Source organism: Nannospalax galili, unplaced genomic scaffold (assembly GCF_000622305.1).
Source record: "Nannospalax galili isolate Female #2095 unplaced genomic scaffold, S.galili_v1.0 scaffold809, whole genome shotgun sequence".
NCBI lineage: Eukaryota > Metazoa > Chordata > Mammalia > Rodentia > Spalacidae > Nannospalax > Nannospalax galili.
The window spans coordinates 2502019-2515653 of NW_008360015.1; the positions used below are offsets into that span (position 1 = coordinate 2502019).

General features: G+C 45.1%; 1 protein-coding gene across 8 annotated transcripts in view; it reads left to right on the top strand.

Annotated features, from left to right (window-relative positions):
- Zkscan5 (zinc finger with KRAB and SCAN domains 5) overlaps nucleotides 1-7298 on the top strand; it is a 24975-nt gene extending 17677 nt beyond the window's left edge. For 6 of the 8 annotated variants that reach the window (XM_008824060.3, XM_008824061.3, XM_008824062.3 and 3 more), the window contains 2 exons: nucleotides 3899-4495; nucleotides 5413-7298. In XM_008824060.3, coding sequence (XP_008822282.1) covers nucleotides 3899-4495; nucleotides 5413-6524 — 1709 coding nt within the window. In that variant the 3' untranslated portion in view covers nucleotides 6525-7298. The remainder of the gene's footprint in view (nucleotides 1-3898; nucleotides 4496-5412) is intronic. The other 2 variants (XM_008824064.3, XM_017795833.2) reach the window with 1 other exon arrangement.
- Nucleotides 7299-13635: the final 6337 nt, after the last annotated feature.

The window sequence follows — 13635 nt, forward strand, 5'->3', positions numbered from 1 at the left end:
ACTGTAGCCCCAGCTGGCCTGGAACTCACTATGGAGACCAGGCTGGCCTTGAACTCACAGAGGTCTGCCTGCCTCTGCCTCCTGAGTGCTGGAACTAAAGGCTCACCATGCCTGGCCTAGCCTTAGTCTTTTATCTTAATGAGTTACTTATACATGAAATATATTATATTTAATGTAGATGTTTTCTTCATTCTCTCCCTTTTAAAGCCCCAGCTGGCCTGGAACTCACTATGGAGACCAGGCTGGCCTTGAACTCACAGAGGTCTGCCTGCCTCTGCCTCCTGAGTGCTGGAACTAAAGGCTCACCATGCCTGGCCTAGCCTTAGTCTTTTATCTTAATGAGTTACTTATACATGAAATATATTATATTTAATGTAGATGTTTTCTTCATTCTCTCCCTTTTAAATTAGTACAGTTCCCTTGCTGAACTTGAGTCTATTAATATTGCTTTATGTATTTTGTTTTTTTTCTTTTTGAGACAGGGTCTCCCAGTAGCCCCAGCTACTGGTCTTTTTTTGAGACAGGATCTCCCAGTAGCCCCAGCTGGCCTGGAACTAACTATGTAGACCAGGCTGGCCTTGAACTCACAGAGATCTGCCTGCCTCTGCCTCCTCAGTGCTGGGATTAAAGGCATGCACCACCACACCTAGTGCTGCTTTATGTATTTCTGTTATTATAGAGGTACTTAGCAGGTTTGAGAGGGTGTGTGTGTGTGTCTGTGTGTGTGTGTGTGTGTGTGTGTGCGTGCACACGCACGTGTGTGTATGTGTATATGTGGGTTTCGTTCAGGTTTCAGGCAGGAGGATTGTGAGTTCAAATCTAGCTACCTGTTCTTGGCACAGTTGTTTCCTATGCCGGTCTCCCATACTTGCTTTCTGATCTTTTTGGTCACATCGTTTTTTGTAGCCCTGCAGGTTGAATCCAGGACCTCTTGTATGCTACTAATGTGCTTGTGTTCTTGTATGTACACTGGGCTACATTCCCAGCACCAGCCTTTAAAAAGATTTATTTATGTATGTATGTATATTTAATGTGTATAAATGTTTTTGTGTGCAGTACCCTTGGAGGCCACAGGAGGGCAATGGAGCTGCCATGTGGGTCCTGGGACTTGAACCTGGTTCCTTTGCAGGAGTAGCAAGTGCTCTTAGCCACTAAGCCATCTCTCCAGTCCCTGTTTTACTCTAAAAATATTTATTATTTTATGTGTATGAGTGTTTTGCCTGCATGCAAGTGTACCATGTGTCTGCAGTGCCCGAGGAGACTCGAAGAGGGCATTGGATCCCCTGGAACTGGAGTTATGGGTGATTCTTAGCCTTCGCGTGCGTGCTGGAACCAAACTAAGATCTTCTACAAGAGCAGCAAGTGCTCTTACCAACTGAGCCGTCGCTCAGCTCCCCTTTTACTTTTTATTTTGAGATAGGTTCTTACTAAGTTTCCTAGGCAGGCCTTGAATTCACTCTGTAGGCCAGGCTGACCCTGAACTTGTGGGCCTCAGCCTCCCAAGTAGCTGGGGTGAGAGGTCTGTGCCACAAGGCCTGGCTGTTTCATTCAATTCCCACATCTATAAAGATATGGCTTTGGATACCCTTCTACATGGAGACTGTGTTCAGAAAGGTTTCTGCCTTCTCATCCTTAGAAGGCCATACTCTATTGTTTTCATGCCTGTGGGCTTCTGACAGCATGACAAAAGGTCAGGATTTTTTTTTTTTTTTTTTTTTTTTTTTTTTTTGTCTTTTTGAGACAGGGTCTCCTTGTAGCCCCAGCTGTCTTGGAACTCACTATGTAGACCAGGCTGGCCTCGAACTCACAAAGATCTGCCTGCCTCTGCCTCCCAAGTGCTGGGATTAAAGGTGTGTGCCACCACGCCTGGCAAAAGGTCAGGATTTTTAAAATTATCCATCATATTTGAAAATGAACTTTAAAACTTTAAAAAATTTTATTTATTTATTTTATGTGTATGCGTGTATTGCCTGCATATAGGTAAGTGCACCCGTGTCATGCAATGCCCGTGGAGGCCAGAAGAGGCTGTTGGATCCCCTGGGACTGGAGTTATGGATAGTTGTTAGCTGCCATGTGGGCACTGGGATTTGAACCCAGGTCTTCTGCAAGAACAATCAGTGTTCTTAACTTCTTAACCACTGAGCCATCTGCCTAGCCCGTTTTATATTTTTTAGGAAGGTCTCACTCTGTAATTCAGGCTGGCCTCAAACTTTTGACAATCTTCCTGCCTCAATCTCTCAATTGCTATAATTACATGAATGAGCTACCACAACCCAACTTAGGAACTGCTTTTTAACACAACTTAAAAATTTGGGTTACCAAGGAGAAAGTGCAACAGTCATATGAGAATATGAGAAGAAGGATGACTACATAATTTATAATTGGATTTCCGGGTGCTGGGATTCGACCCTAGGTCTTCTGCAAGAACAGCCAGTGTTCTTAACTGTTGAGCCATCTCTCCAGCCCCAAAAATGAACTTCAAAAATGTAAATAAATGGGGGCTGGCGAGGTGGCTCCGTGGTTAAGAGCACTGGCTGCTTTGGCAGAGGACCCTGGTTTGGTTGCCAGCACCCACATGGTGGCTAACAATGGGCTCTAACTCTGGTTCTAGGGGATCCAATGCCCTATTTTGGCCTCTGCCAACACTGCATGCATGTGGTGCTCCTACATGCATGCAGATAAAAATTATAAATAATTTTTTAAAGTAAATAAATGGAGGCTGGGCTTGTAGCTCAGTTGGTAGAGTGCTTGTTTAGCACACATGAAGCCCCGGGTTCCATTGCCAGCACTGTGTAAACAAGGTGTGGTACACGCCTGTCATCTCACTATGGAGGAGATAGAGGCAGGAGGGTCAGGAGTTCAAGTTCATCCTCAGCCACGTAGGGAGTTGGAGGCCAACCTAGACTCTGTGAAAACCTGCCTCAAATTAAATAAGTAAATAAATGTATCTTAGAGACAGGACTGGCTATACAATGTGAAACATGACAGTTTCTTTGAAGATTCCAAAGGAGTAAGATTCGGGAAAACCATTGTGGACTAACTTTAAGGAACCATGTCTCTGAAATGGAAGGGAGAGAAAGGTCTGATCAGTGAAGGCAGGAGGAGTCTGAGTTGAAATCCAGCCAAAAGTAATATTTATAACTATAGAGATGTTTGCAAACAAATAGTGTATGGAAGAGTCACCAAGAGAGTGACTGTTCTCCAGTCTTATTCCTTTGACCCATTCGTTTTTCTTAATTTGTTTGAGACAGAGACTTACTATGTAGTAATGATACTTCCTGATATGTAGTGCTGGCTGGCCTGGAACTTGCTATGTAGACCAGGCTGGGTTTGAATGCACAGAGTTCCTCCTGCCTGTGCCTCCTGAGTGCCGAGATTAAAGGTGTGCTCTAGCACGTGGCCCTCCTTTGAACCATTTTCCCAGCTCCCCTGCCGTTCCTCAATTTTCTGCCTCTATATTCTTTCCCTTTTTCCCTCTCCTCTTTCCTCTCCCCTACCTTCTCCCCCTCCCCCATCTTCCTCTCCCTTCCCCTCCCCTCTTTTTCATCAGGGTCTCATGTAGCCCAGGTTAGCCACAAACTCACTATGTAGCCAAGGATAACCTTGACCTTTTGATCCTCCTGTCTTTACATCCTGCTAGGATTGTAGACATGCACCACCTTAGTGGGTTTATGCCGTGCTGGGGATGGAACCCAGGGCTTTGTGCATGCCAGGTGAGCACTCTACCAAGTGAGCTACAGCCCTATCCTTCTGTGTATATTTATCCCATCTCTGTATTGTGATTTTACAAAGTGATGCATTCCTGACACATGTTGGTTTCACTTAATTATCCTGTGTCCTGTCACTTTCTTGTAATCTAGGGAAGAGCTCACCTGCCCATGTTCCTCTCTTTTTTCAGATTATGAGTCCAGCGACAACAACTTGGAGCTCATAGTAAAGCAGATTTCTGAGGAAGCTGACTCGCAGTGGATGGCAGCCGGAAGCACAGAAAGGAATGGTCCCCAGAACCAAGTGTTTCCAGAAGTCAGTGACCGGAAGGGCGTGGTGCAAAGGTGGCAAGTGAATCCCACCGTGGGGAAGTCAAGGCAGAAAAGAGAGCTCTGCACAGGCACAGATATGAACCAGAAGCAGAACTCAAATAGCCAGAGAGGTCACAGATGTGGTGACTGTGGGAAGTTTTTCCTTCAAGCCTCAAACTTCATCCAGCATCGGCGAATCCACACGGGAGAGAAACCATTTAAGTGTGGGGAGTGTGGGAAAAGCTACAACCAGCGTGTGCACCTCACTCAGCACCAGAGAGTCCACACCGGTGAGAAGCCCTATAAGTGCCAGGTGTGTGGGAAAGCTTTCCGTGTGAGCTCCCACCTCGTGCAGCACCACAGCGTCCACAGTGGCGAGAGGCCCTACGGCTGTAATGAGTGTGGGAAAAGCTTTGGCCGCCATTCTCACCTCATCGAGCACCTGAAGCGCCACTTCAGAGAGAAATCCCAAAGATGTAAGCTTGAGGAGCTTGTGTTCTGGGAGGGTGTCGGGGCAGACGTTGGTTTCTTAGCTTAGTACAAAGGACAGATGGGCCTTGCATAGTGGTGCATGCATGTGATCCCAGCACTTGGGAGGTAGAGGTAGACAGATCTCTGTGAGTTTGAGGCCAGCCTGGTCTACATACCCAGTTCTAGACCAGCTGGGCCTACATAGTGAGACCATGTTCAAACAACAAAGCAACAACCAAAGGACAGATGAGTTGTGCTGGCCGAAGACTAGCTTATTTTGTTCTTGATTTATTCTTAAATATTCCTTCTTTTTAAATTTTCTCATTTATTTTTCCCACTTCATATGGCCCAGACTGGCCTTGAAGTCCCTATGTGGACAAGGATGACATCAAAACTTTAGCTTTTCCTGCTTCTAGCTCCTGAGTACTAGGATTGCTGTGTAGCCCCAGCTGGTGGCCAATTTGCAGGCCTCCCAATTGCTGAATTACAGGAGAGTGCCAGTGCTCCTAGCTCCTCCCTTCTCTTCTCTTCTCTTCTCTTCTCCTTCCTCTCTTTTTCACTCCTCTCCCCCTTTCTCTTTCTGCCTCCCTCCTAACCTCCCTCTCTTCCTACTTTCCTTCCTTTCTTCTTTGGCAGGGTCTTGCTAGATAGCTCAGGCTGGCCTTGAGCTTACTGTGTAGCACAGCCTGGCCTCCCACTCAAGCTCTTCCTGCCTCTGCCCACCAGCTATTGGGATTACAGACAGGTGCCACTGGGCCTGGCCTTGTCAGTCTCCTTTTTTGTCCTGTTCTTTTCATTCCTATTGGCAGCAGGTAGCTTCACATGTCCCCCTTTGTTACTCTTGTTATACCATGGTTTTATCTGAGTTTATTCTTCTGTAAAAGAACAAGTGACTTTTGTGTTTGCTCTTTATTTTCCTTAGGTAATGACAAAAGAAGTAAGAACACTAAATTGAATGTTAAGAAGAAAATTTCAGAATTTTCAGAAGCAGACAAGGAACTATTAGAAAAAATCCAGAGAACTGCTTCTCAGGTTCAAAGTCATGGAGAAGGCTCTGACCACCAAGACAAGGAGGATAGACAGCAGGGAATTGTCATGAAAGAGTTACTAGGACAGCCCTCTTCAAGGAGGATGAATTGCCATGAAGTCACCTGTGTCCCTAAAAAATCCTCCCCAGGAGAGAGGCCACACAAGTGCAGTGAATGTGGGAAAAGCTTCATTCAGAGTGCTCACCTCATTCAGCATCAGCGAATCCACACTGGAGAGAAACCATTTAGGTGTGACGAGTGTGGGAAAAGCTACAACCAGCGTGTGCACCTCACTCAACATCAGCGAGTCCACACAGGTGAAAAACCCTACACCTGTCACTTATGTGGGAAAGCCTTCCGAGTGAGGTCCCATCTTGTTCAACATCAGAGTGTGCACAGTGGGGAGCGGCCCTTCAAGTGTGATGAATGTGGGAAAGGCTTTGGGCGACGCTCACACCTTGCTGGTCACCTCCGACTCCACTCGAGAGAAAAGTCTCACCAGTGCCGTGAGTGTGGAGAAATCTTCTTCCAATATGTCAGCCTCGTTGAACACCAAGTGCTCCATGTGGGACAGAAAAGCGAGAAAAATGGTATTCGAGAGGAAGCCTACAGCTGGAACTTGACAGTGATTGAAGATAAGAAGATGGAGTTACAAGAGCAGCCTTACCAGTGTGATATCTGTGGGAAAGCCTTCAGTTACAGTTCAGACCTTATTCAGCATTACAGAGCTCACACTGCAGAGACACCCCATAAATGTGATATATGTAGAGACAGTAGTGGCCAGTGTCCCCACACAAAACAGCAGAAGAAAGCCTATCACCAGTGTAATGAATGTGGACGGGGCTTTACACTGAAGTCTCACCTTAACCAACATCAGAGAATCCACACTGGTGAGAAGTCCTTCCAATGTAAAGAATGTGGAATGAGTTTCAGTTGGAGCTGTAGCCTCTTTAAACATCTGAGAAACCATGAGAGGACAGATCCCATAAACACCTTAAGTGTATAGATGTTTCTGTTGGAACACAGCCCAGCTTTAGAGAAGCCTTCCTGAAGAGAAACTCCTATCATACATGTAACAACGACAACATCAAGAATGTTTCCAACTTAACTGTCAAAGCTGCAGGTGTAGTGAGATCCTGTAGTTAGAACTCGGCCTTCAGGAACAGCAGAGCATCCACAGATGTGCTTTGGTTGGCATCTTTGTGCTTGGAAATCTAGATGAAGGAAGAACCTCTGGCCAGGCATGGCGACACACACCTTTAATCCCACCATTTGGAGGGCAGAGGCAGGCTTATCTCTATGAGGCCTTGACCAACATCAGAGCTTGAGCTATATAGCAAGCTCCAGGCCAGCCAGGGCTACACAGTGAGACTCTGTCTCAAAAGATAGATAGATGAGAGAGGGAGAGAGAGAGAGAGGGAGAGAGAGAGAGAGAGAGAGAGAGAGAGAGAGAGAGTATGATAAATGAAGGGAAGTCTTGAGATGATACAGTTTATTTGAAACTCAGAAAATTGACAGGAATGCCTTGTGAGTACAGTAGACAAGCTTTATAGTTCCTGCCTTGTTTGACAGCATATCTATTCAGGGAAGTGTGCAGTGAAAGAAAGGACTCTTCAGCATGACACCCATTTTGGTACCTCAGCAATGAACCTTTTCTAGAAATGATTATCCCAACCACTAGAGTACTCTAGTTATTGTTCCCATCTTGCGTATTAAACCTTTTGAAAAGAAGTTGACTTGAGTTATCTTTGTTTTGGCAAAATTAGGCTTCAAAGGGGCTGGAGAGATAGCTCAGCGGGATTAAGAGCACCTCTTGCAGAGGACCTGGGTTCAGTTCCTAGCACCCACATGGCAGCTCACAACCACCTGTAACTCCAGTTCTAGGGGATCCAGCGCCCTCTTCTGGCCTCTGTGGGCACTGCACTACACATGGTACATTTTTATACATGCAGGCAAAACACTCATGTACATAAAATATAAAAATAAAGGCCTTTAATCCCAGCACTTGGGAGGCAGAGGGCAGGGATCTCTGTGAGTTCGAGGCCAGCCTGGTCTCCATAGCGAATCCAGGCCAGCTGTGGCTACAGGAAGACTCTGTCTCAAAAAAAAAAAAAAATTGGACTGGCTTATAGTACTAGTAAGGTGGGCAGTCAAATCCATCTAAGGAATTGTTGAATTAAAAATCACTACATAGTCCAGGGTGGCCTTCATCTCACAGAGATCCACTTGCCTCTGCCTCCTGAGTACTGGGATTAAAGGTGTGTGCCACCACCATTCCTCCCCACTCCCCCTTGTTAGATAAAAAGGTGGCAGGGGTCGGGATCGCTGAGAAACAGAAACAAAGGGGACTCTGGTAACGCAAGAGTTTAATTGGGTTTGGCAGAGCTGGTCCTCAACTCGGGTGTGAGGAAGAACCAGTAGCCTAATGGCTGCAGAGGGGTAGCTTATAAAGGGAAAGAATGTGGGAAAAGAGACTATTTTTCTGCTGTTTGGGACTGTTTTGGGGGTTGCTTGCTCAGGGAGGGCATGGGGTTTGTAGTGATGTGGCAGAAGGGAGGAGTCTAAAGTGATTTCCCGGAGCTGCTTTTGTTAACTTGCAGGTGGCTGGGAGTTGGTTGACTCAGTTTCTCTTAGGGGCCTTATGGTTTCTGGGTTAGGGTCACCTGGCTCTGAACCCTAGCACCCCTTCCCTTCCTCCCTCCCCCTCTTTCTTCTTCTTCCCCTCCTTCTCCTCCTCTTTTTTCAAGATATATGTGTCTATGTCTGAGTGTATTCAGGTGCCTACAGAGGGTGTTGAACACCCAGAGCTAGGGTTACAGGGAATTGGTGAACTGACTGACATGGATGCTGGGAACTGAACTCTGGTCCTCTGCAAGTGCACTTATCCTCTGAGCCATCACTCCAGCCCTTTTTTTTTTTTCTTTGAAAAATATTTCTCAAAAAGATCCCCCAAAAAATTAATAAAAAATTTTAAAATATTTCTATCCCATTTCTATTTATCTATCTATGGGGGGCAGTGCATGCCACAGTACTTGTATGGAGGTCAGAGGACAACCTGTGGGAGTCAACTGTCTTCTTCCGCTATGCAGGACTGAACTCGGCTCACCAGGCTCCAGCGGAGGTGCCTTTATCCACTGAGCCATCTTGCCAGATATTTGATTGATTTTGATTTTCTTGGTAGCATTTAAAGAGACATACATCTGCAAGCAGGAAGTGAAAGCCAAGTATAGGCCTTATTTGAATATTCAGGAGGCTGAGTCAGAAAGATCCTGAGTTTGAAGCTAGCCTGGTCTACTTAGCACATTCCAAGTCTTACATATGAATACACGAGAATGGTAGAACTTCAGTAGAACCCGAGTCCATAGTCAAGGCAAGTGTAGCCAAAGTCACGGCATTGGTGGGGATAAGGTTGGAAAGGACAGGACTGTGTGACAGGTGTGTGCACGGACTTTAAATCCCTAGATTCCCTTGAATTCACACTGCCAAAGTGACCCACACACCTTGGACAATAGACTCCCTTGAATCAATGGAGGTGCCTCAAGTGAGGGAGGTGATGCAAGAAACAATGCTAGCTGTCTGAGCTGGCTTCTGCACCCACCATCTGCCCTACTGTCTGACAGATTAGGATAATCATGTCTCACCACCACCTGACTGTTGCAAGTCTGGGCTGATTGAGCGAGGGTAGTGATTACCTATGGAAGGAACTGCAGGTTGTGGCTAGCATGTGCTGGCAGGCCCCGGAATCTATTGCTGGGAGCGGCTTCTGAGTGTGCTGTCTGGGAGGTTAAAGGTGAGAAACTTGGCAATATAAGGGTACTTTATGTGACAGAAATTAATGATGTGGAAAGATGGAGATGAGTGAGTCTAGTGCACTGTCGGCAAGATTCTTGAAAAGTTAGGAAAGCCAAATATAGTGGTATTTGTATGTAGCTGCAGTTATCAGGGAAGCTGAGGCAGGAGGCTTGCCTAGCCTAAGAGCTAGGATCAGTCTGGCATCCTAGTAAGAGTGGAGCGCGAGAGAGAGATGGGGGTGGTGGTGAGGAACCACATTAAAGGAAGCAGAGATGTCAGAATTGTCAGTCTGAACAATGGTCAAGAAGATTGTAGTGGAGCTGGAGACATGGCTCAGGGGTTAAGAGCACTGGCAGCTCTTCTACAACCCAGGTTCAGTTCCCAGCACCCACATAGCAGCTAACAACTATTCTTAACTCCAGTTCCAGGGGATCTGATGCCCTTTTCTGGGCTCTGCAGGCATTGTATGCATGTAGTGCACCTAGATACATCCAAGTAAAACACATACACATAAAATATAAATAAATAGGGGATTGGAGAGATGGCTTGGCAATTAAGCGCACTGGCTGCTCTTGCAGAGAACTGGGTTTGATTCCTAGAACCTACATGGCAGCTAACAACCATCTGTGACTCCAGTTCCAGGTGATCCAATACCTTTTTCTGACCTCTGAGAGCATTGCACAACACGGGTGCACATACATACATGTAGGCAATACACTCATACACATAAAATAATAATAAAATATTTTTAAAAAAATAATAAAAACTAGCTAAAAAGAAATTTGTAAAACAAACTAGTATATAACCATTAGACTACACTGATCATCAGCTATGGTCCTTGGAATGGTATGGGGAGCACTCTTTTTTTTTTTTTTTTAGAAGAAGACATTATTATAATTTGGGGGCTGAAGAGATGGCTCAGTGGTCAAGAGCACTTACTACTCTTCCAGAGGACCTAGGTTCAGTTCCTAGCCAATAACCACCTGTAACTCCAGTTCCAGGGGATCTGTTTCCCTCTTCTGGCCTCCATGGGTACTGCATGACACAGGTACACTTACATACATGCAGGCAAAATATTCATACACAAATAAAAAATTTAAATTATTTATGTGTATGTGTGTGAATGTATGTGTACATGTGTGGTGTGCAGATGCACATAGAGGCCAAGAGCTGGAGTTACAGGCAGCTGTGAGCTTCCTGCTGTCCAATGTGTGTGCTGGGAACCAAACTTGGGTCTTCTGCTGAGTCATCTCTCCAGCAACAAGGGGAGCACTCTGTTCACCAAAGTAATAATGACCACATGGATTGTGGGGCCATCAGTATCACTGAGAAGGTTCATGGCTGATGTCACATGCTGGGGCTGGTAGTTAGAGATGCTCTAACACAACTGACTCACTAGTAGCAAAGGGAATGATGGAACCTGGAATAGCAGAAGTCCTGTGGCAGGATGTGATTGTCAGAAGCATCATGTGTGCAATTACTATAATGGGCAGCAAGGACTAGATTGGTAGATAGGAGGCCCAGACCTAAGCGACATAGGGAAATGACTCCTTGAACAGGAGTGTTACTTAATGGAGTTAAACAGACGTATATGATTGAGCGAAGAAAAGTCTACAGCCAACCACACCAGTGAAATAAATTTGTGTGTGTGTGTGTGTTTATGAAACGGTCTTCCTATAGCCCCAGCTGTCCTGGAACTCCCTATGTAGACCAGGCTGGCCTTGAACTCACAGAGATCTGCCTGCCTGTGCCTCCTGAGTGCTGGGATTAAAGATAAAGGGCCTGTGGGGCTGGAGAGATGGATCAGCGATTAAGAGCACTGGCTGCTCTTATACAGGACTTGGGTTTGATTCCAAGCACCAGTAACTCTAGTTCCATGGGATCTGATGCCCTCTTCTGACCTCCACAGGCATTGCACCACATGGGTGCACTGACACACATGTAGACAATACACTAATGAAATAAAATAAAAATAATAAATAAAATATTTTAAAATAAAAAAAGATAAAGGGCCTGTTCCACCACACCTGGCCTTGTGTCCTCTTTAAAAAAAATTGGGGTGAGAGGCAACGCCTAGTGGTGAAGAGCACTAGCTACTCTTGCAGAAGCCTGGGGTTCAGTTCCAGCACCCATATGGTAGCTAACAACTGTCCATAACTTCAGTTCCAGGGATTCAATACCCTCTTCTGACCTCCATGGACATGGGTGCACTTACATGCATACACATAAAATATAAATAAGTAAATAAACATACTGAATCCAAATTGTGCTGCCCATATACTCTTGGACATGTGGCCATCCACTCGAGCATGGTTGATCTACCAGGGGTCACATCCTTAAAGAAAACTGATGTTCCCTTTCCCTGTAGCTATCAATTGCCAATATCCTCTCAGCTAGGGGTGAGACTTCATGTCTACCTCACTTCTCCATGCTGGAATTTTGTTTGTCTTGAGGCTGCACAGGTTTTGTGCACGCTGTCACAACCACTGTGAGTTCATATGTGCAACTGCCATGTTTGTTTGGTCATCATCATTGACTGCCTCTGGCTCTTGGACTCTTTCCATCCCTTCTTTCACAATAATCCTTGAGCCTTGGGAAGAGAGGGTGTGATATGTGTCCCATTTAGGGTTGAACATTCCACAGGCTCTTGTTCTCTGCACCTTGATCTATCGTGGGGTTTTGTGTTAACCTCCATCTACTGCAAAAAGACAGCCCCTTGTTTTTTGACTTAAGACAAATCAGAGATGTTACCAATTTTTTCTGCCCTTGTCCCAAACTGTGTTACAGCTGCATCAGAAAGTGTAGCTCTGGGAGGGGGTGGTAAAGAGATGGTTCAGTGGTTTAGAGCACCAGATGTTCTTGCAGAAGACCTGGGTTTAGTTCCCAGCACCCACTATGGCTAACAACCATCCATAACTCCAGTTCCAGGGGATCTTACGCCCTCTTTTGGCCTCTACAGGTCAGACTTGCCAGGGCTACACAGTGTTATCTTCTGACCTTTCCAGTGCGTTTGTTACCAGGGAAGTCCTGCTCTGTTATGCATTAAGATTATTGGCAGTTCTTCCCATTATAAAGTCCTTTCACATTCCAGTTTTGGCTCTCTGTATTCCCCTATAAGCAGGGAAGAGCAGATATTATAAAACAGCACAAAAGTTATTCATCAGAGATTTTATCAGAGATTTTTATCAGCACAGCTGGCCAACAACAAGAAACTGATCTTTTATTTATTTATTTATTTTTTTGTCTTTTTGAGACAAGGTCTTCTTATAGCTCCAGCTGGCCTGGAGCTCACTATGTGGACCAGGCTGGCCTTGAACTCACAAAGATCTGTCTGCCTGCCTCCCAAGTACTGGGATTAAAGGCGTGGGCCACCACATCTGACTGACAAAATTCTTTTATTTTTGCTTGAGGCAGGGTCTCACAATGTAGCCCTGGCTGGTCTGGAATTCACTATGGTGACCAGGCTGGCCTTAAGCTCATAGAGATCCACCTGCTTATATCTGCTGAGTGTTTGGAATAAACGTGTTACACCCAACCTGACAAAATTACTTTTTTAAATGTTTTATTTTTATGTGTATGAGTGTTTTGACTACATGTATGTAAGTGCACCATGTGTGTATAAAGCCCACAAAGGCCACAAGAGGGTCAGATTCCCTGGAACTGGAGTTATAGATGGTTGTTAGCCACCATGTGGGTGCTCAGAAAGAAACAAGGGTCCTCTATAAGAACAGTAAGTACTCTTAACCACTGAACCATCCATCTCTCCTGGCCCCATGACAAAATTGTTGATAGTAATTCATATATATATACATATATGTAAAACTTTAAATTTTATTTTTATTTTATATGTATGAGTGTTGTTTGCATATAGGGTACCTGTGTTATGAAATGCCAGAAGAGATGTCAGATCCCCTGGAACTGGAGTAAGTGGAGGTTGTTAGCTGCCATGTAGGTGCTGGGAACTGTACCCAGGTCCTCTGCAAGAGCAGTCAGTGCCCTTAACTGCTTAGCCATCACTCCAGCCCACATTTATGTTTTGTGTTTTAATCTTGTATAAACACACAGTCATGTAACTGAAGTAAAGGTTATGAAACAACATTGTTATTATATAGGGAAATAACTTAGTTGGGCCAGCAAGGTGGCTCAGTGGGTAAAGGTGCCTGCTGCCAAGTTTGACCACCTTAGTTTAATTCCCAGAAACCACACAGTGGAAAGAGAGAAGTGACTCTTGCATGTTGTCCTCTGACCCCCACATGTGCACCATGGTATGTGCACACAAACACAATAAATAAATAAATAAATAAATAAATAAATAAATAAATAAA